Consider the following 20,752-nt stretch of genomic DNA (forward strand, 5'->3'; position numbering starts at 1 on the left):
ATTTTTAGTTCTCAACATTCACTTCCCTCAGTTTTTGAGTTTTAAATTTTCTCCCCCTCCCTCCCCTCATCTCTCCTCAACACAACTGGACAACCTGTTTCTTAAAGATGTTCATGGTGACTAAAAATCAATGTTCTGTTTAATATGAAGCATTGATGTCAGCCTTCGGCACCCCATTAGGAACTCTTTATACTCAACCTGTCCTTCTTCACCTGAGAGTCTCCATAGCCGAGATTTATTGTAAATTGATCTAACTTCAGTTGGTGGTTTCTTCCATTAGGGATTATAAGCTATTCCTAAACAATCTGTGGCATTAAGGCGTGTTCTCCTCTTTTGGCAGAGTCAAAACCATTCTTCTTTGCTTAAGTTAAATGGGTCATTGTGTAGTAGTGGTCAGAACCCTGCGTGGCTACACTAGAAAGGGAGATGGTTCACCACAAGATACAGCATTTTAGCGGAGCAAGTGAGGACAGACAAATGAAGGAATATGACATCTGTGCCAGGCTTTCTCATCTATCAGATGAAGACTTGAGGTCAGCTATTAACAGTTGGCTGTATGATGGTGGAGATTTCTTCTTTTGTTTATGATTTGGACTGGGTGACATCTCATCCAACCCGCAGATTCTCTGATGATAAATCGTGATCCACTGGTTGAGGGTCCCTGATATTAGTAACATTAACATTGGAAACACCTTGGGTTTATATGATAGCTGTCTTCTGAGGAGTTCAAATTCAGGCCATTTCACTAGCATCTTGTGAAATAGGAACAAGTAGAATTACCCCCCCCCTTTTTTTTTTCCCTGATGGGAAGCTAGAGTACAAAAGGATTAAGTGACTTTAAGAAGTACTTAAGTCATAGATGAAGTTTTTTGTAGTCTTTTTTTTCTTCTATTTGATTTGGAATTGCTGTATTGAAATAGCTTCTGGATCTGATTTTTAAAAAATAAGTTTCATCATTAGAAAAAATATACAGTGTGACACAGTGGATAAAATACTAGAGTTTGAATCAAGGAAAACCTGGGTTTGAAAGCTGCCTCTGATGCTTTATTAGCTGCCCGACCATGGGCAAATTACTTAACCTCTCCAAGCTTCCCTTTCTTCATCTGTAAAATGGGGATTATGATGTCTACAGTACCTACATCACAGTGTTGTTGAGATTATACATGTATAGATGTATATGCATATATGTGCACACACACGTATATGTGTATGCACACAGCAAAACTTAAAGTGCTCTAAAATATCAATTATAATTATAGAGAAATTGTACATCTAAATCTATATTAGAGTCAGCTAATTGTTTAATTAGTTTATTAGTTAATTAGTTTAATTGTTGCATTTTTAAATTAAGTATTTCTGGCAGTTTATTTCCTCTCACTTGTGCCTATGACTTATAGAAACTTTTTAGAATATTTGGAAGCTAGTCTTTTTGGTACATTTCAAGTAATTTGGGAGAAGGCTCAGGCAGTTTTACAAAAGACTTCCCTTTTGGGTCATTACTGCTTGTCAACTCTGATACTAACTTTACTGTGAAGTGTAATTAGAAGCATCATGAACCTAATGACCAAGGGAGAGTAGACCAGAAATAGATTTAGAAAGATGAGAATGAATTGAATAATTTTATTAGCAGAAGCATCTCTTGGCCTTTTTTTTTTATTAAAGCAACATCAGTAGCAACAATTTATTGAGCCAACTCAGGAGATCACCCATTACCTGTAAATCTCAGAAGAAGGGCCCTACTTTAGGATGAGAACTTTCCGAATTTCTTTTATCTTGATGGCTATGTTTATTATTGTTGTTATTGTTATTACTATAAATAATTATAACATTTATGTAGCTTACAAAGCACTTTACAAATATTTCATCTTATCCTCACAGCAACCAGGGGGATATGTAATAGGTACTATTATGATCCGCATTTTACAGTTGAAGAAACTGAGGCAGATAGGTAAAGTGACTTGCACAGGGTCACACAGCTAGTAGGTGTCTGAGGCCAGATTTGTTTAAGGAAGGGATAAATATAAAGCTTAAATTGACTTTAGAACTTTGTTTTTAGCAATCAGCTGTTTCTTGAATAGTTGTACCCATTTTTTCCCAGAATTTTGAAAATTATGGTTCCGTTATTGATTAATATTGCAATGAGGATTTTAAATCTTTCATGTTTTTCCACAGTTAATCTTATAGTCAATTTCATGTACTAATAACTGTTGAATAAAACCAGTTTCCTACCATATTAAAATGTTATTATTTGATTTTCATTAAGTCTTGTTTGCCACCTTTGTTTACCTACAGTTCTGGCTTCTTTTGAAATCTGCTTATTAACCCTTAAGCATAATTCAAAAGAAATAATTTCATTAGAATTTTAAGGAATGTTGTGTTTTTGTATAACTATTACTGCTTGTAATAAGTGTTGGAACCCACATAGGCCACAGTGCTCAATTTAAAATTTTGTCCACTGCCTTTCTTTTTCATTCTTCTCTGTTTTTCTTGGTAGGCTGTTGTTAAATAAATTTTAGTGCTCTTTTTGAAATTTCATGTTGATTTTTCTAGTGGAATAGGGCAACTGAACTATATCTAAAAAGTTGTCCTTAGTTAAGAAAGCCTAATCATAGGGGTTTAGAGGAACTCTGTCCACTAAACTCCCTTCCAAAAGTATAGAAATACCATCTGCTTTCCTATCAGTTTAAGATTCTGAAGACTCCTTCCCAATCCAATTTTCAATATGGCAATTAAAATATTTACCAAATGGATTAGACAGATCTTGACTCAGTTTAGTGTATCTTTATGGTTCATATATACTTTTATAGCCTTTTAGTACCAAATAACCTCATTTTTCCAAGTGAACAGCTCATATTCAGATCATTTCAGCAGTTTATATTAGCTCACATTTATATACAATGCTTAAGTATTAGATTATGCTTCCTGGGCAGTAGCCCTGTGTGACAGTGTAAGTATCATCATCAGCACCGTTATCATTATCCCCAATTTTCAGATGAGAGCACTGGAACTTACAGAGGTTTCATGACTTGATTACTGAGAAATTTTAGCTAAGACTTCTGATCCTAAAACCATTGCTTTTTATGTCAACCAGGGTGCCTCTCAAATGTAAAACTAGTCATCAATGTTGATGTGTCTAAGGCAACAATATGTTACAATGGAGAGAACCCTAGTAGTTGAGAGACCCAGAGGTTTTAACCCCACCTACCTTTGTGACTCTGGGCCTTGATCTCTTCCTCTACAAAACAAGTAAGTTTGACTAGAGATGATGTCTTACACTCCTTCCAGTTCCAAAATGCTGCATACTAATAATAAGCTGGTAAACCATTCTGGAAAAATAGCTGATAGTAGACAGGAAGCTGCCAAAGAGGAAATAGCTCATTTGCCTTTGTCAGCTACTAAGTATTTCGATTGATTCTTAGTTAATTGCTTACTTTTCATATCTTGCTATGTATGAAAATAACCAAAGTTCAAACCTAGTAAATCACAACACTCTTACTTTTTGTGGTTGGCAGGTCATTATGCATGGGAGAGGCAGAGGAGTAGCAGGCCAGATGGGCCGGGGACGCTTGATGCCAAATAAACAGAACCTGCGCGTGGTGGAGTGCAAACCTCAGCCCTGTATTGTGTCAGTTGAAGGGCTTTCTTCATCAACTACTGATGTCCAACTGAAAAACCTGCTGATGTCAGTAGGACCCATTCAGGTAGGTCACCCTTGGTTTATCATCTATATGCCAAAAGTCTTTCATACCCCTAAGCTAGATTAATTCTGTAATATCGGATGCTGTGTTCTTTATGGGTTGGTTACTTCAGTTTAAAATAACACACTCAAAAGGAAAGATAGGCTTTTGGGTTACTGTGCAACACTAGATATCAGTTGGAACATTTATTACGTATAAATGCAGGTATACAGTTCAGGCATGAGATTTTTTTTTGTCAATTCAAATCAGTTGTTTTGTATACAGAAGACCATTCTAAAATTTCATACTAAGTTCTTCAGCATGTTTGTAATTATACCCTTAGTGGGAGTGGAAGAATCAAAAAAAAATTTTTTTGACTGTTAACACTTTTTAAAAATAATATTTTACTGTCTAACCCTGTACATTGGCAAGAGGACTCTTTTTAGGTTTATTGATGTATAGGACTTTGACATTTTATGCCAATTTTCCCAACAAGTTTAGACCCTTTTTATTCTAACCCTTAGAATCTATGTATATGTATATGTGTGTGTATATGTATATGTGTGAATATATTTATTATTTGGATCTGCCCTTTTCTATTAATGTCCACCAACACACACGCCATTCCACTTTCACATTTATCTGTGAGTGTGGAACCAGTTTAAGCAGCATGAATAATGTGGTTGCATTTTTCTGTCATACAGAGTGACTTGTTCTTACATTATTGTGTTAACTAAAATGTCTTTGGAAACTTGATTTAGTAGAACAGACTGCCAGGAGCTAGACTTAAAAACAATGCTTAGATATCATGGTCCAAAGAGTGCGTATAAAAGTTATTTTCTCTCTAGCAGAGTCAGATAGCTGATGCTAGTGTGCAAGAACAGAACTGAGCACTGAGAACTTTTATTTGTATTGCCATACATATCTCCATCCACACGCGCACGCAAGCTTACATACATGCACACATACTACACATGCATCTATGTGTGCGTGCACACAAATAGTAAGGTAGTAGGACTTGGAGTTTAATAACAGAGCCAGGTTTGGAGCTTAGTCTAATAGTTCTGAATTGTGACAAAGTACCAATGATCTCTGGTTGAGATGGCTCATCCTTTTCTATTCAGTGTCCTTGAATCCCTAGTCCAGGTGGGCTAATTTCAGTCAATTAGCCAACAAGCTTGTAATTCACCTGCTATTTCTGACACTGTTTCATGTGCTAGAGTACAAAGACAAAAATGAAACTGCTCTTAGCCACAAAGAGGTTACAGTCTGTGGGGAAACAACATGCTCACATATAAATATTTATAAAAGAAATAAAAAGCCATTTAGGGGAAGGCGACACTAGCTACTGGAAGAATCAGGAAGGCCCTCCTATGTGACATGGTCCTGGACCTGAGCTTTGGAGAAAGGTATGGAGTCTTTCAGAGGCAGAAGCAAGGAAGGGTTCCATTCTAGCCTGGGCAAAGGCAGGGATTTAGTTTCTCACTCAAGGATTCAGTATCAATGAAAGAAATATTTATTATAATACACAGATTATAGTGAGCAACTGGAATTCCAAGGACAGGTGCTTCTGCTCTCTTCTAGACTTTGTTAAAATAAATATTTTTTTTTAAAAAAACCCCAAAGGTGACATTGTGAGGCTTGGTCTAGGAGGGTCCCTGATACTGAAAACTCTTAAAGGAAAGTTAATATTTCTGTCAGTAAAAATTGGTATTTCTCTTGACTTGTGCCAAGACAAAACCTTTGTGTAAATAGAAGAATGTGTATTTGTAACCTAATTGCCTTCTGAGATCACCACTCCCCTTTTAACTGCTCACCACTCCCCTTTTAATTACTTTTCCGTCTCTATCATAATCCACCGATTCTCTGAGCTGAAAAGAGTAAGAAAACACAGTATTCTAAAATATATATAACCAGGCTATGCAGAACACATAATAAGAGGAAGATTGCTAATGTTTCGTAATTTAACACCCTCACTTCCCATAATTTCCTTCCTTCCTTCCTCTTTCTTTCTTTTTTTTCTTTCATTCTTGAAAAAAAGCATTAACGTAGTTACCAGCTTATATTTGTTACATTAAAATTTCTTTTCTAACTAACCTGAAAGACTGATCCTAAAAACAACCGAAACAGTCCCTGAGCAATGATGAATTTAGCTCTTATTTTGAAGCTAGTTATTCCTACCCTTAAGAAGAAGACACAGTGATCTCATTTCTTGCCAGTCAACCCAGGGGAATGTCTTAAATAGCCTTTTTATAGATTTTTAAAAAACAAACCTCCATTGCACCAGAATGTTGCCTTTCCCAGTGAAAAAAACTTGTTAGAAACTTTTAGCATTGAGTATTATTATGGCAGATAAAGAATTTTAGTTCTCCAGGATACTGCATTGAGTGGTTTATGTGACATGAATTCACTATAATTTAAATATAGATAGAGTATTTGAGGCTGTAGAGCATCAGATTTTTGGTAAGAGACCCTCCAGACTTTGTTGTTTGAGAAGGAAAATGTGTGCCTATTAAATATTTTGTTTGTTTCCTTAAGCTTATGGCACTGCCTAGTGTTCACTTCAGGCAATTGCATGTTAATAAATAACCACAATTAGATAGTACTATTGTTCCTTTTTAAGTAGTTTGTAATAGAAAATCTTTAAATAATAGAGTAACTAGAATAATTAACTTTAATTTGTAGGTTACATTGTTTTGCCTGGGAAAACTGAGAACTATTCCATTAAAGCACACATAAACAACCAATATTGTTGAGATGATGTTTTATTTCCCTCAACAGTACTAGAAGTAACATTAATTTAATTTTAATAATAACAATACCTCACATTTACATTGCACTTTAAGGTTTTGCAGATTGCCTTTTCTACTTTCCATGTTAGTATTTATGGCTGTAGGTTCACAACATCTGGTTGTCCTTGACTCCTGACTCCTTTGCCCAACTTTGTTGTTTCTGTGTCACAGCATCTCTCCTGTGAAGCCCTTTCTCAGCTCACTCAGACATCACTTGCCACTCCCCTAGACTCATGGGTCTTTCTTCCTCAATTCTCATCCTGTAGCAGTCCATTCTCCATCTCATCTGGAATGACTTTTTCTAAAGCACAGACTATGGCACCCTCTCCCCAACTGTTCAGTAAATTCTAGTGTCTCCCTATTTTGGTCTGTCCGAATCAGATTTTAAGTACTCCATTTGGCATTTAAAGCTCTTCATAACCTGGTCCCTTCCTATCTTCCCAGCCGTCTTAACGTTTTACACATTTGCTGCCCTTGTCATGTCACCAACTTGCAGCTCCTCTTATGTGACAGTACGTTTTCTGTCTCCTTGCCTTTTCAGTAGCTTTTTTTCATACCTGGAATGATCTCCCTCCTTACCTCCACCTCTTAGTTTCTCTCACTCCCTTCCAGACTCAGCTCTAATCTTCCCTCTTCTGGAGGCTTTTTCTGACCCCACCCCCACCTAGTGCCTTCCTCTCTGTGGTGACCTGCTGCCTGTTCTGTCACCTTCATTAGAATGTAAACTCCCCAAGGTCAAAGTTCGTCTTTTCTTTCTATTCTCGACACTTGGAACAGTGCTTGTCATACGGTCAGCACTTAATACAGACTGTTTTATTGACCCTCATCGCTTTTTGTTGTTGTTTATTATCCCCATTTACCGATTAGAGCTGGCGTGGATGCTGGGCCTGGAGTCAGAAAGACCCGAGGCCAAATCTGACCTCAGATACTTTTAGCTGTGTGACCCTGAGCAAGTCATTTAACCCTGTTTGCCTCGGTTTCCTCATCTATATAACGAGCTGGAGAAGTTTCTTTGCCAAGAAAATCCCAGGTGGGGTCATGATGAGTCAGACACCACTGAAATGACTGAACAGCAACAACAGATCAGGAAACAGGCTCACAGAAGTGTCATGATTTGCTGAATATCACACAGTTAATGTCTGAGGTGTAAGTTAAACCCCAGGTCTTACTATTTCCAAAACCAAAACTCTCTGCAATACTACATTGCCATTTTGGTCGAATTTAGACAGTAATACCACCATTGATATAAAGGTTAAATTTTAATTATCTTTTTCATCAGAAATTTCATAATATAAGGACTTGTCATTAGGTATATATTCTATGACTTTATAGGAGTTAAGATAAGATGATAAAATATTCACTAAAAATGTCAGATGTGCTTTGAAATAGAAAACATTTATGTGGGGGTCATTGAGGCAGAGTATAGGGAGTGGAGGAGAGCAGCCTAGAGAGGGCAGAATCAGCCAGAAGGAAGTTAAGGCAGGCCAAAGTTTCCAACCATGAAGGAGCAAATAGATATAGAAATATTTTCAGAGTCTTGGAAGAGTCCAGGAAGTGAGAAATGGACATAGAATGTTCTGGTATACTACTCCCAAATCACATTTTAAAAGATTAAATTAAGTTTACCTTTAGGGCAGGCTAAATAGGCTCATCAAGATGAGGGGAGGAGAGAAGAACCTAGCTCTTTGCCTAAAACATCTCCTTATTGCTTGCCTATATGTAAAATTAAAATGATCAAAACAGGAAGTAAATGAGATTAAAGGCATTTTCACAATGTTTAAAATGCAAGTGCTTGATAAATTTAATTTATTAAGCATTTATTATGTGCTTGTCCCTGTACTAGATTCTGGAACTACAAGGACAAAAGCAAAACAATCCCTGCCCTCAAGGAGCTGCCATACGATCATCTAGTCAGTAAATCAAATAATTGACCAGGTATTAGTAAACTCCTTGAAGGGTAGATTAATATTTTGAAAGGGTAGAAAAGGTGAATCAAGCATAAGGGCATGGGGTGACAAGAATTGAAATGACACCACGAGAAGGTTAGTTATAATTAGACCCTGGTGTATAGGAGATACTCTTCTACTCTTAGCACTTCTGGGCTGGGCATGGTGGCACAGCACTATAATCCCTACTAACAGGGAAAGTGAGGCTGGTTTATAACTTGAGCTCAGAACTTGTTGGCTAAGCTGATCACGTATCTGTAGTAAGCTTGGCAATGATACAATGAGCCCTTGGGAGCAGTCAGCCCCTACAGCACCTAGGATGGGGCAGCCCTACTAAAGTCAGGAATGAAGCTGGTGGTGAAAGCTCCCTTGCTGATTGGTCTTAGGATCAGGCCTGTGAGTGGGGATTCACCTCCAGTCTGTTCAAGGTAGGGACAGCTTTGCCCAGGATCAGCCTGGTTAACCTTCAGCAGGGCTGACCAGACAGAAGCTGTACTCTCTGGGGTATTTTTGTCATATTGCTGCAAATGGCAATCAGCTGTTGTGCTTGACTTGTTTTGTTTTTTTCAGCAGCTGACTTTGTATAAAGGAGCTTAGTTCTGAGGGATTTTGTTAGTAGAGGCATCGCTGTACTTTCACAGTTCATTTTTCAGGTAGACTTTCCGCTTGCTACCTTTCTGCTGCCTACCTTTTGTTTTTGTTCAGAGCTACTGGTCTGCTTCACCATAGCCCATTAATGTTCGTGATAGCTAGTGGCACTTCATTTTTTACTGCTGTTAAACATAAAGGACATCCTTCCGTTTCCCTCATGTCTTTCTTTGTTCCTTCCCCTTTCTTTCCCTCTGCTGTTTAGAGGAGAGGGCTGTCCATGTAATTATCAACTCCATGTGGCATATTTTCCTTATTTTAGTGACTTTTTGCTTAACAGTTTCTGTTCTGCCCAGTTAGATAGGAAGTGAATACCTTGGTTTTCAGACTGAATACTGATTAGCATGGTTCTCATATAAATTGTGCCCTTGAACCAGTAGTCTGTGAGCCCTGTGGATATTTTAAAGGATCAGAGAATTGCCTCTGCTGGTAAATCATTGGTGAGTTCCATTCCCCTTTGGGATTTCAGGACATATAAAAGTCGAACTGCTTGATGGCAGGATCATTTGGTAAAATGTCATCAGGCTAGTCTAAATATCATTCTTCAGAGTGCCTGCTGTTCTCACGTGGTTCCATCCCCTTTACACCTGGTTTTGTTTCAAGCTCAGGATCCCCTTTTCAGGACCTGTGCTTAAAAAAAAATGAATATTTCACATATTGGGGAGCAATTCCCATGTTAAACAAGCGACATTCCCTAATTATAGGGGGAACTCTGTTAGTTCTACCTGTCTCTTTAAGCCTGATGCTGTGATAGCAGATGGCCCTCCAGATTCTGCCTCATGTTACCAGGCCTTGAAGCAGATCAGAGTTTTAATGTGTCTGGAGATCCTAAAGATAGATTAAGATCTCCTATGACGTATCAGCTGACACAAACCACTACCCTGTGGAGAACTGAAGTGACAGGTGTGTAATCTAGAGAAACATTAAAAGATCTTAAAATGCAGACTAATATTTTTACATGACTCATAACCATAGAGTATGGCAGAAAAAGAAAATCTTCCTATTTTAAGTCAGAAGGATTGCGGTAGATCATTGGATTGAATTTGGTCATTTAGGGAATCTCTTTTACCTAAGAAATGAACAAAAATCTATGTTAGGAGCCTAGGTTAGAGTTTATATTCCTTATATTCATGGGAAAGTATGTTTATATTCAGAGGGATGGTTTGAATGATATGATGTACTTTTATTCATGGGGTTTCCAGAGTGGTGAGTTTTCATTAGCCCTGGTTTGGCCCCAAGTCCCACTGAATCTGGGGGTTGTTTTTATGGAATTATTATCTGATTTCTTTATTTTCTTAGTTTGCTTTTGTAAGTAATGAACTTTTAGAGAATTCAATAATATCACTTGACAGATGATGAAATTAAAGGACAGTATGGTTGTGATTTATCCAAGGTTACATTTATAGTTAGTGACAGAATTAGAACAAGGACCCACAGTTTCCAGACTCCAAGATCCATCACTCTGTTGATCAACATGCAGTTGAAATTCTATCCCATTGTATTTTAGATATGTACAAAAAGTATTACTGCATACTAAAGAAGTACTTAAAGACTTTACTTTCTCACAGTGAATACACTTAATAAACTAATAACTGAACTTTATAGTCTAAAAAAATAGATTTTAATTTTTGTATATTTGAATACATCACTCCATATTGACTTATTTGTTATATCAGTCATTTAAATCTTAGTATCTCTCCTTTCCAAAATAAATATTTAATTTTTCCACCCATCTCTCATCAACCAACCAAAAATTTAAGTTAGATAAATAATATTTTCCAATCTTACTTCATGTAGTCCAAAAGAAATGTTAAAATAGAACCAGGAACTTTCTGTATCTATACTTTCTTGGGGTTCTTTGCCCCAAGTATTTTTGGAGGTCTTAATGGACTATTTTTCAAAGGTAACATAAAACAAAAAATTCTCTTTGTCCAGAATAGGTCATGAATTATACAATTTGAGGGTTTTAAATTTTTTTAATCCCCTAAAAAGAGGGAAAGAGTTTTACTCATACAAAACAATGCATAGGAAATTGAGAGGAAAGTACACTTCTTTGTTTCCTAAGAGTACAAGCTGGTTAATAAAACAACATTACAGTTGTTGATTAAATAAAATAATGTACTTAATATACCTTTATAATTCTAAAGAATTAAAATAAATAAAAGAACAGTTGCTACCATCATATTTTTTTCCCCTCCTTTTCATGAGGGGGAAAAAAAAAGCCTGGTTTGAAAAAACTACATGAAAAAGAATTGACAGTTTAAGGTTCACTAAATCATACTCATCATCAGTCTGATTCTTTGACACCTACAGATTCTCTGTTGTTGAAAGGTAACCTGACGAAGGGTATATTTTGGCTTTTTGCCTTCTGGTTTTAACTACATAATTAAATGACAAAAAAAACCAAAAATCTATTTTGATGGTAAATGGCTTTCTTCGGCCTAGTAAGAGAAAAATGAGTCCTTATTGGAGCAAATGGGGACAGAGCTGGGTTACAGAAGATTCATTCTATCTCTTTTTCTGTTTATTCTCCCCCCTGGGAAATCAGAGAATGTTACTGAAACCAAACCCAGAAAGAGTTATTCCAGCTTATGGTACCATGAACTGACCTCTGTTTGGTCTTAACGGAGCCACTAACAAAAACAAAGATTTATTTCTCTTACCCTCTCACCAAAACCCCAGTGAAACAGTAAGCAAAGCTGTTATCTTTTTATTTTCCCCAAAGTAATTGAATTGAAACAAAACCAGAGCATCAAATGGTCTTTCAAACCAAACCCAAACAAGTCTCGCCTTCACTAATTTATTAGGTAGCTGCTGGAAATGGAGGAGGTGCTGATCCCCCACAGAACCCTCGCTGGGTCGTCAGCCCGGTGAGGTCAGAGCAGTGCTGTCTGAGGGCCCTTGGAAGGCTAGCATATATTTCTACCTTTGAAGTCTGTGCCAGTTACAACTCAAATGCATGCCATTTGAATGCTGTGAAAGAAGCTGAATTAAAGAAACTTTCCTTTCAAAAAAAAATTTTAATTAGAAAATCAGAATGTTGGGTGGACTCTAGAAATAATGAGAAGTGTACATTTTATGAAAACTGATAGTCAAGAAGAGATAAGTTTTATGTAGCTGGTAAAATTGTTTCCAATAATCTTAAAGCTTTTATCTGATTTTTATATGAGGTTTTTAACATTATTTGGAGGAAAAAATGTGACTATAATAAAATTTTGGTAACTATTTGCCTTACTATAAACGTAAAATTAATAATATTGGAAGTCAATATGTGTTCTAATAATATTGAGTAACTACTATGGAATTAATATAGGAAGAAAATAGGAAGTTAAATTCTAAATTCCAAATTAACTAGCCTCGGAATTAATCAATTTTATATGTATTTTCCTAGCACCTGTATTTGGAATCCAAAAGACAGAACCTAGTGAAGTAAGTTTTTAGGCTATTTTTACATGCTGTGGCAAAGTACAGCCAACTCTTGATTATCTGAGCTAATGGGGAATAGGTGAGAGCATAAATACTTGAAATTGACAATAATTCCAAAACCTCCACTTTGGTCAATACCTTTAGTCTCCCCTCCCATCAGAAAAAGCTTTTTATCAGAGCTTCGAACAAGTGATATAATTTCTGACTTGAATTTCAGCACTTTTTATTTCCTGTGCCCATGTGCTGATGAGCAGTGAAGCCATTTGAAAGCAAGCATCCAAAGGGGTAAAGAAGGTCCTGAATAATCTGTAACTGGATTATTCTTACATAATCAAAAGTTGACTGTGCAACAGGCTATTAAGATAATTTCTAATTCAGAAATATTTCTAAAAATTGAAAAGGTTTATATTATAAAAAATAGATAAATTTATACATATATATGTTCTTGGGTATCTAGTTTTTAAAATTCAGTTTTAAAAAAGACATTGTATAATTTAATCCCTCCCTCTTTCCCTCTCCCTTTTTTTTTCCTTTACTGGGAAATTTTTCATTAATTGAAAAGCCTGCAGAACTTGATCCAGGTTTGAAGAAATAATGTAACTTAGCATGGCTTTTAGGGTCTTATACCTCAGTTCTCTCTTTTTTTTAAACTAAGCTTTTGTGCTCAGAAGATTTTTCTTTTCCATTAATTATAGTTTCTCTGGTGTTAGATTTAGACTTAATATTTGAGTTTTTTAAAAAATGTTTATTAGCAAAAGCAAGTGGCTTTCATTAGGTCATGTATTGATGTATTCATTTGATGTATTAAATGTTTCTGTTAGAGCACTTTCAGAGTACATTTAGTAATTTTATTATTGCTTCTGTATAGTCAACCTTGTAAACAAAAAGGGCTTATAATTATATCATGCCCTTTTTTTTACAATATTTGCATTTGTTCACATTATAGTAGAAAATATTTTTGGTGGTAGGCTTGCTGAAATTATACATAATATAGAATTGTTCTGTATTAAATCTATTTAATAAGAAAGTAGTTAATCTTAAAATAGCTAAAATTTGTCTGATGGATTTCTGTCACACACAGTAATTTTTAATAATATAAATGTAGTCAAGTTTAAGTGCTTATTTATGTTTTCCGTGGTTGCTTTTTAACTCACAGCCGCTACCACCCCAGATAGCTATATACAGACTCATCTGAAGCCTTTGACCATTTCCCTTTAAGGTCTCCTAATCATACCTTTTCCTTTCCCCTCCCTCAGTTGTTCCTAGTTTTGAATGGAGCCTTCCTTTCATGGCTTCTTACACAAGTTATTTCCTGACTTAAGGTAACCTGAAGAGGAACTATCAGTCTCTGGAGCCATCTCTTGAGCTTCCCCAATTGATAAACAGTATTTAATGGCCTGTTTTGAGAAGGTATTAGTTCTTGTGGTTTGACCTCTTTAAGGATCCCCAGTGCCAAATAGATAACTACTTTTCTAAAAGCTAGGATGGTGGAATCAGATATGTGTTTTAATGACCTTAATGCCCTCCTCCCTGTCTGTCTTGTGAAATCCTTTCACTCTCCACCCATTCTTAGGAACTTGTCCTCTAACTCCCCCAAAATCCAATGTCATTCTGGCCTACTTTCCCTTTCCAGTTGAGCTTCAGGAGGAAAAAAGAAAAGCAATGTATTATCCTTTGTTTTAAATGTTCTATGCTGTTAGTTAATAAAGACAAGTCATTTACGTGTAAAAATTCAGGTGGAGTCACAAATATTAAGGAGATGGATATAACTTAGTTCAGAGTTCACTGCATCATGTTTACGTTGACTCTAAGCAATATAGAGGTATTTGTCTAAGTAATCACATTCATCAACATTGTTAAGATTTTCAGTGGTTAAATGCAGCTTCTTCTTCTTTTTTCCCTAATTGGTTGTGACAGGAGGCTGGAGCCTAAAACATTGGGAGAATGCCCTGCAGTAGTTGAGACAAAGAACCCTAACGTTGTTGTGAGGATCAGTTATTAGCTTAAAGAGCTGAAGATGACTCAGGAAGGGGAGAGCAGAGCAGCCAAAGGCAGAGGACTGACACAGTGCAGCTGATTGGATAACTGTTCAGTTTCCACATTTACTCTCAAAAATTCAGATTTTCCTTTTTTTTTTTTCTGGAAGAAAAAAAATCTTTGTGTTTTATCCTCTCAGTGAGCTAAACCAATATATATTTTTCATGTAAATATGCCAAATAAGAGGGAATGTTGTAACATGAGGACAAATTATTTGCTTTGTATAATTTATCTTACTTACAAAGTCCTTTGTGGATACTTTTAAAATAATTTGCTCAAAGTTTTCTTAGTACACTGTAACATTGTCTTTGGGATTTCTTTATTAGTACCAAGAAAGATTTGAAAACATAACAAAGCATAACTCTGAATTTATTGGCTAAACATGGTGCTATCCAAGAGTGAACTTGGAAGTTCAGAAATCCTGGTTGGACAGTGATTTGATTTGTTTGTGCTGTTGACTTAAAAATAAGTTTTCTGTCCAAAACAGTTGGAAAGTTCTGAATGGCTAAGTTTTTTGTAGCACTCTTTGTTGTAAAGGGTTGTTACAAATAAAAACATGATGAAATGACCTGCATGTCTTATATGATTACAACAAAGCACACAGAGGGTAAGAAAACATAAGCTACTTGTTAGCGGTTTTTTAAATGTATACTTTTTTTTTTTGGTGAAGGATATTCTAAGTTTTAATTGGTCAAGATGATATTCCATTTGTGACCATTAAGATAACAAAAAAAAGTTCAGTTTCTAAGAGTAGAATTTATGACTATGTTGAACAAATGTTAAATGAGCTAGTTCCACACTGTCCTATTTCAGTATTTTCAAAACAAAGGTGCAATCTAGGGTTCTGGTTTTTTCCCCAAAACTTTTTTTTTTTAATAAGAAAAAATGTATTTAAAATGAGCAAGCTTTTTTTTTTTCTACTAGTGAAATAATATATTTTTGTTTATATACCTATTTGTAATTATTAGCTTCTTCCCCTTTTACTCTAGGTTTTTAATTTTTTGTTTTTTTAGAATGTCTGTAAAATCTGCACCTATGATTACAAGCAAAAGCTTTGTGGCTGTTTAACAGTGACATGTTTTATTTATTTTGTTTTTCCTAGTGGAAATAATTTCTCACAGAAGGCCAAGTAGTGACTAATTTGTGAAGTCAGCCTACTTTTGTAATTTTGCCATGGCAAATGCCATGTAAATGATAGAAATTCTTTATTTTCTCTTGATCATTGTTTCTCAAAATGGGTATCATCCCTTCAAACAGAAGTTGCTAGGAAGTTGTGAACACCAGCTCCTTTCAACCTCCTGTGCCTGACTTCCTGCCTATTAGGGCCCATCTACTCACAGTCTTAGAGACTGCTATTCTTGGTTCCTACTATTTCTGCCAAAATGCTGTCCTTCCCAAAATGGTGCGTTTTCCCATCTTCCTCAGGCAACCACAACTGCTTATGGCTGTTCCTTCTCTGTCCAGGGTGGTGAGTAGCAGAGAGTATGGTATTCCTAGGCTTTTAATTTATTTTTGTTTTGATAGATTTAGTGGGGTGTGGAAAGTTTCCATAGTAGTAGATACAGATGGGGAAAGTTTGAGAAATGCTCTAAATTAGTGATTGTTACAATAAAATGTTTTTAAGTCTTCCACAGTGCTACCTTCAAATTAGTGCCGATACATGAATAAGGTGAGAGTATCGAGTCAGAAAATAGACAACTTATCCAGAATTTAAACAATCAGAAAGTCATTTAAGCATACTCATTCCCCCCCATTTATACACACATACACACACACACACACAAAATGTTGTACAGTAATAACTGATGTGCATAGTGATGGTAAGATACCAAAGTACCCATTGATCCTTCAAAAAAAATGAAAAGGTTGAATTGTGTTTCATGTAGTTTTAAAGTTTATTTTACTATATATTGATAAAAATAATAATCCCTCAATGGGAGCAATACTATTTACCAGAATTTTCTACTTCCCAAACATTTTCAATAAGCAGGTGTTTCTTGTGTATAATTGCAATTGTAATTTTCTCTACTACTTGGAAAAAAAAAAGTTAAAACCTTTCAGTGTAGTTTCTGGTCCCAAGTATGTAAAATCCTTTTCCTTTGTAACCAACACCAAAGTTATGGGATAAGTATGTGGTATGTGTTTTAACTTTGTTCTTCCTATTTCCTCGAGGCTTCTCATTTTCTTTCCTGTAGTATAATAGCACTCTTAAATGTTGCCAGAGGTAACTAAAATGTGGTAGGGGAGAGAGATTTCTTTACGCTCGGATTGTTGCCGAAGATGATAGAAAACTGTTGGTCCCAGTAAACCCCCAGCAGAGCAACTCTGTTCAGATTCTGATAAATGGACACCATGTAGGACCCGTATTTTGAAGGAAGTTTATTTACTCCAGTTTTCTATAAACATATTATATAACTATAAGCTAGCTATACCTTGGAGTGTAGCTCACTTATTTTTAAAACAGAATCTTAAGCAGCATAGATAGTTTTGCTTCTGTAAGAGGGACATTTTCTTGAGGGTGTGGGGTGTTAGTGTTAGCAAAAGAAGTGGTATTCAAGACATCAAAATCACTAGTCTTTTTGTAAAATTTTATTGTGGCCATTTAAAAAACAACAAGCAAAAAAGGCAGATTGGATTTCTAAAGGAAATGGGACTAACTTGTCCTAAGTATAGGAATAAGCTTAGACTCTTAATAGCATGTAAATTATCCTGAAATTACACAGAATTATAGATTGGGAGGATTTTCATGGCTAATAGTGGTGAAGTTTAGCATGTAAGTGAATGATTGTGCAGATTATAATTGGGATCATTGAATATAAATTCAAAAGGCTACTAAGTAAAGTGGCATTCACTTTTAAGCATTTTACTGCTTATGTTAGTATAATAAACTCTCAGAAATCATCTGGACAGGTGGTGTCTCTGAAAAATGAAATGTAAATCATGACAAAATTCAAAGCCATTTGTATCCTTTTTCCTCTGGAATACTTGTAAGTAGACCTGCTTGCTTTTTGTCCCTGAACTTGTTAGTATTTTAATTCCTAACTTCAGTTTCACTATAAGGTGTTGTTGACCCCATCCACTCAGTTATTCAAGGTGGACTATTTAAAATATTTGTTATCGTTAAAATAAACAAGCTTCAAAATTTTCCTCAAAAATCATGTCCAGTTAGGAGCAAATGGCTTTAATCAGTTTTTCTTTTCACATTGGCATTCTTGTCAAATTCACTTGCCGCTGTTCCTACCAAAAATCATTAACACTTTACAATCAAGAATAGTTTTTAGTGAAAGGGGAAGAAAGACCAGGAGAAGAAGAGATCTGGAGGCTCAAGAACAGTTAAGAGCTCCCTGGGCCATAACATTTAAAAAGGATCTGAAAAAAGCTGCTGGCATCAATGTTATTCGTTACATGAAACTTGAGGGTCTCTCTCTTCCCTCTCCCATTTAAAAAAACTTTAAAGAATTTTTTTGTCTTGACCCAGTCCTCTCCCCTCCAAAAATTAATTGAAGTTAAATTAACTCTTTACATAATGAATAATTAATTTATCTCCTTTTCATCTAACAGTTATTATTGAATGTCACAAGCCTTCATTTTATAATAGGTGCTCGGTGAGCCCAAGAAAGTGAAATAATCCACGAAGCTTGAGATGGGAGAAATGAATTCATGATTAGGAGTCTTAATTGTTTTGTTTCATTTGTTTGTTGTTTTTGGTTTGTTTGGGGTTTTTTTTTGGTTTGTTATTGTCTTTGCTGGAAAAAGAAGCACAGTAGTTTAAACTCAGGTTTTGATATTACCCATGTATTGAAAAAATAATGTGTATTGGAAAGGGCATGAGACTGGGCTCTGAGCCCAACCCTGCCACTCCCTGGCTCCTTAACTTTGAGCCCAGTCACTTCTTTCTGGGCTGCAGTTTCCTCATATAGGTAGCAGGAATTCATTAGGTTCCTTGCATGTCTCTTATTTGGAAGGCACTGGGGATACAAAGAGTGAAAAACTACCTAATGCCTGCCATCAAGGAGCTTAATTTATTAGAGGATGGACCCAGGGGCCGACCAGCATCTCCAAGGACCTTTTGAGCTCTGTGAGTCTGCAGCAGTCAGTGGGATATCACAAGACATTATTTTTTTCTTGTTGGCCTCTTCATTGAGAATTTTGCATATTGTTGCCTAAGATAAATTAACAGACACTGTTAATGCTTTTGAACATGGTGTTTACCTAAAAGCCTTAGCTGCAGTTGAGTGCCTAAGTCACTGCTAAATCCTGGAGCAACAAAGGCATTGGAAAAATCCTTCCAGAAGAAAAAGAAAAAATTAAAGCACAAGTGAAAAAGAGACTTGAACTGTGAGAGAAAAACAACTTGAAAATGAGGGTGGCGGTGGGACACCCACGTAACTAGTAAAATTGATTTGAATTTGATCCTTAACACTGGCTGAGAAATGACAGAATTTCGCATTCTCCACTGCCCTCCTGTGGTGGCCAGAAAGAATAGCACCCTCGGGTTCAAAGAGTCCAAATGCTACTGAAATGAATTATGGTCCTTTGTGGGAAGGAATGGTCTGGAAGCTTGACAGCTGCCTCAGAAGAGAACATGGCTTCTGAATCCTGAGTGCCATAGCAGAGGTTTTCTCAGAGAGAGAGAATACATCGTTCTATTGAAGTTACCACAGTTGACCTGATGATTTAGTGGTAAATTAGTCTGGATAACCTCTGATATATCCTCCTCTTCCTCTTCCTCTTCCTCTTCCTCTTCCTCCTCCTTCCAACTTTTCATTCCTTAGGAATGGAAGGAAGGCTTGGTGGTGTTCTGTCGATTTTAATTTTAAAGTAAATGAATGATGGAACTTAAAAAAAAGCCCTTTGTTCCCTTTTTTGCCTTCATTACTTACCTGTATTGCTTTTTTTATATTGGTATAAATATGGAAAAATTAGAAACTGTTTAACTTTTGAGTAATGACCAATTTGCAAATTATCAGTGCTGTTTAATTTAGAAACCTTTAAAAAATTATTTCTATGTAATGACTTATAGAAGCAGAAAAAGTCAATTTTATACATGGTCAATTTGGCAGGGAAATGGTTTAGTATTTTTACATCTCTTCTACTCATGGTTATTGATAGGGTTTCTGTGGTTATTAAACCTGATGTGCTTATTTTTGTACAATGAACTTCTTTATAACAGTTTCCAAAGGACTAAACATTTTTAGCCTTGTGTTTCCTTGTTTCAGCAAGTTGTTTGCTGAGGCTTTAAAATGAAATGTTACATCAGTAAAATTTAAACAAGGGCATGTGGTAATAAAGTTTGTTATGAAGTTAATATTTCTATCAGTCATTTTTTTCTTTCATTACAAAATCGAAGGCAGCAGAGTTATGATTTGCCAAAGGGAAAAAAAAAGGAAAGAAAGAAAATACTGTTTTGAGTGCAGGGAGATTATTGAGATTTTTTTCTTTAAACAAAGTTTCAATCCAATGGATCTTTAAAAAAAAAAAAAAATCAAAGCACTGCACCTAGTTTTGTACCTCCCTTGACTCCTGACTTCACAGTTATGTGAATGTGGTGCCTTTTGTGCAAATATAGTTACAGTTGAAATTCCTCACCCTGTTGATTGGGATCAGTCAGCTTCACACAGTAAAACTGGTTCCCTGTTTCCTTCCTCTTCTTGAGGCTTGTAAGGGTGAACCTGGGGAGTGTAGTCAGAAGGCATTTGACTGTCCCATCTCCACTCCTGTGTCCATACATCCACAGCTCCATTTGAGCCTTTACAAAAAAAGATAGCCCAACTCCACCAAAAAGATTGGAGATTTGTATTGTAACTCCCCTCCCCTCCCCCCAAATGCTTTCTTGATTAAATATATGTAATATTCATGTTTTGATAGATTTTTTAGACCTTATTGAACCTTCCTCATCTCCTTTGTGATTCAGTTGTACCTCAATTATGTATATGAAACATACTTTATATATGAAAATCCTGATTTTCAAAAATTACAAAATAAGTAATGGTTAATTGCTTTAAAAGGAGATACACAATAAGATTGCTTTTATTGGCAGGCTATCCACATGTGTTTAAAATAAATTTATTTACAAAAAATTACTTTCGTAACCAACTTTTCAGGAACCCATCTTATGACATAAAGCAAGTCTTATGACCTGAAGGAAAAAAAAGTGCTAGTAACCCTACACTTCATTGGAGTTGAGTGCCTGCCCTCTTTACACAAATTATTTAGTCCAAAGTAG

At 35.9% G+C, this 20,752-nt stretch overlaps 1 protein-coding gene across 9 annotated transcripts in view; it reads left to right on the forward strand.

The window, feature by feature from the left end:
* Positions 1 to 20,752, forward strand: part of RBM33 (RNA binding motif protein 33) — a 182,096-nt gene that overhangs the window by 148,338 nt on the left and 13,006 nt on the right. For 4 of the 9 annotated variants that reach the window (XM_027841116.1, XM_027841117.1, XM_027841122.1 and 1 more), the window contains one exon: positions 3,513 to 3,701. In XM_027841116.1, the coding sequence (XP_027696917.1) occupies positions 3,513 to 3,701 (189 nt within the window). Of the gene's footprint in view, positions 1 to 3,512; positions 3,702 to 12,454; positions 12,493 to 13,745; positions 14,180 to 14,406; positions 14,731 to 18,491; positions 19,799 to 20,752 lie in introns of those variants that run through there. The other 5 variants (XM_027841118.1, XM_027841121.1, XM_027841120.1 and 2 more) reach the window with 5 other exon arrangements.

Source organism: Vombatus ursinus, unplaced genomic scaffold (genome assembly GCF_900497805.2).
Source record: "Vombatus ursinus unplaced genomic scaffold, bare-nosed wombat genome assembly UNPS02014852.1, whole genome shotgun sequence".
Lineage (NCBI taxonomy): Eukaryota > Metazoa > Chordata > Mammalia > Diprotodontia > Vombatidae > Vombatus > Vombatus ursinus.